Raw genomic sequence first — 2,789 nt, 5'->3', positions numbered from 1 at the left:
AATTTCACTACTGACAGTTTTAACATTTATTGACAGCGAATTCAAATGAGCAAAGCGGTAGAAATTGTTTTACATGTAAACCAATTTCAAGGATAATTTGACGAGAATCATTTTAACACACCTTGTATATCACAAGGGATCGCAAGTAAAGTCTGAATATCTACATTAAATTAATTATTTTAGCTTTGAAACATTTGACCGCAAATTTAAACGAACACTACACATTTTTTACTCAAGAGATACGAATGGGAATCTTGTGTTTTTTATTTCTTATCTTTTTAATGAACAATTTGGCTATTGTATAAGGATAAAATTATACTTTTTGGGCATTGAGCCATATTTCTCCCTGAGCAGCCAAAACAACATGCGCTGGCTGGTAAGTAATTGGCTCTTTGGTCTTTTCATTCACTGTAAATTTATAATTTTTGATTAATGAAACCAAGCCCATCTTCGACTGCAAGAGACCAAACCGCATTCCTAAAACAAGCATTAACGTCAAAGCTAAACCACCAAGTAACTCACCAATGCAGTTTCTGGGACCTTCACCAAACGGCAAAAACGCATAATTATGCCTTAAACTCTTATTTTCTTCAGTGAATCGTTCTGGGTCGAATTTTTCCGGGTCCGGATAATAATCCGGGTCGTGATGAATCCCCAGAATTGAAACTGTAACACTTGTTCCTTTCTCGATTGTAATATCTTGGTCCGGAATTTTGTAATCTTTAATGCACTTGCGACTAGTTTGTGCTGCTGGAGGGTGCAGTCTTAAAGTCTCGTCAATCACTTGGCTTAAGTATTTCATTTCTTGGATGGCGTCATAACTAATTTCATTATTATGTTCTGCCAGAATTAAATTAATTTCCTCTCTCAACTTGTCTTGGATGTGAGGGTTTTTGGCAAGTTCGTAGAAGGCGAAAGTCATGAGAGTTGACGAAGTTTCAAAACCTGCAGCAAAGAAAACTATAGCTTGAGATGCGACTTCGTCAAGGGTCAAGGGTTTGCCATCGTGATCGCCCTTTGGTTTGTTGTTCTTCATGTCGATCAAAAGTTGCATAAAATCGTTTCTGGAGTAATTGTTTTTCTCTCGATATTCAATCGTACCTTCTACCATGTCCATAATAAACTTGACGATTTCTTTCCGACTGTTTGACATCCGTAAAAACTTTGCAAAGTCGGGGAAAGTCGCAGCAAAGGTGCGTTTCAAGCGGTGGAGAACTGATATCTTAAATAATTTTTTCCCAAACTGACGAAACGGAGAATTTTCATCTTCCAGAGCCTTACAGTCGAGTCCAAAAGCACAGGAACCGATGATATTTGTAGTAAAACATGCCAAAACCTCTTTGATATTGATCGGTTCAAGTGACTCAGCTTCTTTATCCATTCGTTTCAGTAAATCGCTCTGACTTTCTGCCATTATATGGAACATCAGTTTCATCTTACCTGAGGTGAAAGTTGGAGTCAACTTGGACCTCATATTGCGCCACCTAGTGCCACTCAAATTCAAGAGATGTGCTTGGAGTGGATCTTTCTCATTGACATAAAAGGGCCGATCGACGAAATATTGAAAATCTTTCGTCAAAATATTACGAATATAATCCAAGTCAATGGGAAAATACGATGGTTGTGTGAAAATGTAAATGCCACCATGTCTGCACCCTTGACTTTTGAGTTGTTGGTAGATTTTCTTGAATGTCACTCCCACAATCTCTCGGCCCTTGATTGACTCAGAGATGTTTCCAAAAGGTATGTGAGGGTCAATTTGAGGGACGTTACGTCTGGTCCAGTACTGGTAAGTCCATTTGAAATAAAAAGTTAGGAGCACCCCAAGAGTTACAAAAAGAGCGATCAAATCGCCAAGTAACGAGTTGGAAACAAACATGGCTTGATTACACTAGATTAAGAAACGAGCCAACATATTTATATAGAATTATTTTCTCGGTGCACGCACTCATGCTGACAAAATATTGTAAACAAAGATAAGAGCAGAGTACGGAGATAAGGATTTTAGTAGACCTTCTTGGTGTTTTCTGAATTAGTTGGGTGTTTTTATTTTAAAGAAATAATACAGTTATTAGTTTGATTGCCGTTACAGGAAATATATCAATTAATTTTCTGCTAATTTTTTTTACTGAGAGCAACGTAATTACAATGACTTTTTATTTCAAAGAAACATTTGCAGGTGGATTTTGCGTGTCTAAGATAAGATAATAATCTCTTCAAAATTGTCACCAGAGTGGCTACAAAGCTATAATAAAACAAATGTCAACTTGCATTGTCTAAATTAATCGTTTGTTTTTAACTTTGTACAGTTCTGCAAATTTATTCCAAGTGTATGTAAATTTCTCTTTCTGTACAACTAGCGAAATTGCCCATCTTTGAAGTTTTGAAAACCAAAATTTTTCGTCTTAAATAAACAAAAATACATACCTTCATACCTACTTACTGTATTATTTGAAACATAAATTAGATATCTCCTAATTTATGTTTCAATTTATATTACAGATTTAAAGTTATGTCATTGTCATCCCTAGAAAAACAAATGTCATAAAAAGAGTACTTGTAGAAGAAAAAAAACTAACATCGGCTAAACCATAATTCATGATAAGAAAATTCTGAGAAAAAATTAGCCTTTCAGCTCATAAAAAAACATCACCCAGTTTGCACAAATACAGTTTACAAAAAATGTAAGTCAAAAATTCTCAAATTGAAATTAAATTTCCGTTCAATCTCTGAGTAAAAATGTCTATTTTATACAGTTTTAAAGTAGAATTTAAAAATATTCTATCAAC

General features: G+C 34.9%; 1 protein-coding gene across 1 annotated transcript; it reads right to left on the bottom strand.

Moving 5' to 3' along the window:
- Positions 1-246: 246 nt before the first annotated feature.
- Positions 247-1,924, bottom strand: LOC657462 (cytochrome P450 6BK3). The gene is made up of 2 exons (XM_961344.4): positions 523-1,924; positions 247-477 (listed from the first exon to the last, which is right to left on the bottom strand). The coding sequence occupies exons 1-2, from the start codon at positions 1,877-1,879 to the stop codon at positions 314-316; spliced, it is 1,521 nt and encodes a 506-aa protein (XP_966437.1). The 5' UTR covers positions 1,880-1,924; the 3' UTR covers positions 247-313.
- Between the last annotated feature and the right edge of the window lie 865 nt (positions 1,925-2,789).

The sequence above is a fragment of the Tribolium castaneum genome, chromosome 8 (assembly GCF_031307605.1).
Source record: "Tribolium castaneum strain GA2 chromosome 8, icTriCast1.1, whole genome shotgun sequence".
Lineage (NCBI taxonomy): Eukaryota > Metazoa > Arthropoda > Insecta > Coleoptera > Tenebrionidae > Tribolium > Tribolium castaneum.
The sequence above is the reverse complement of the archived record's forward strand: the minus strand, read 5'-3'. Positions and strand labels throughout refer to the sequence as shown.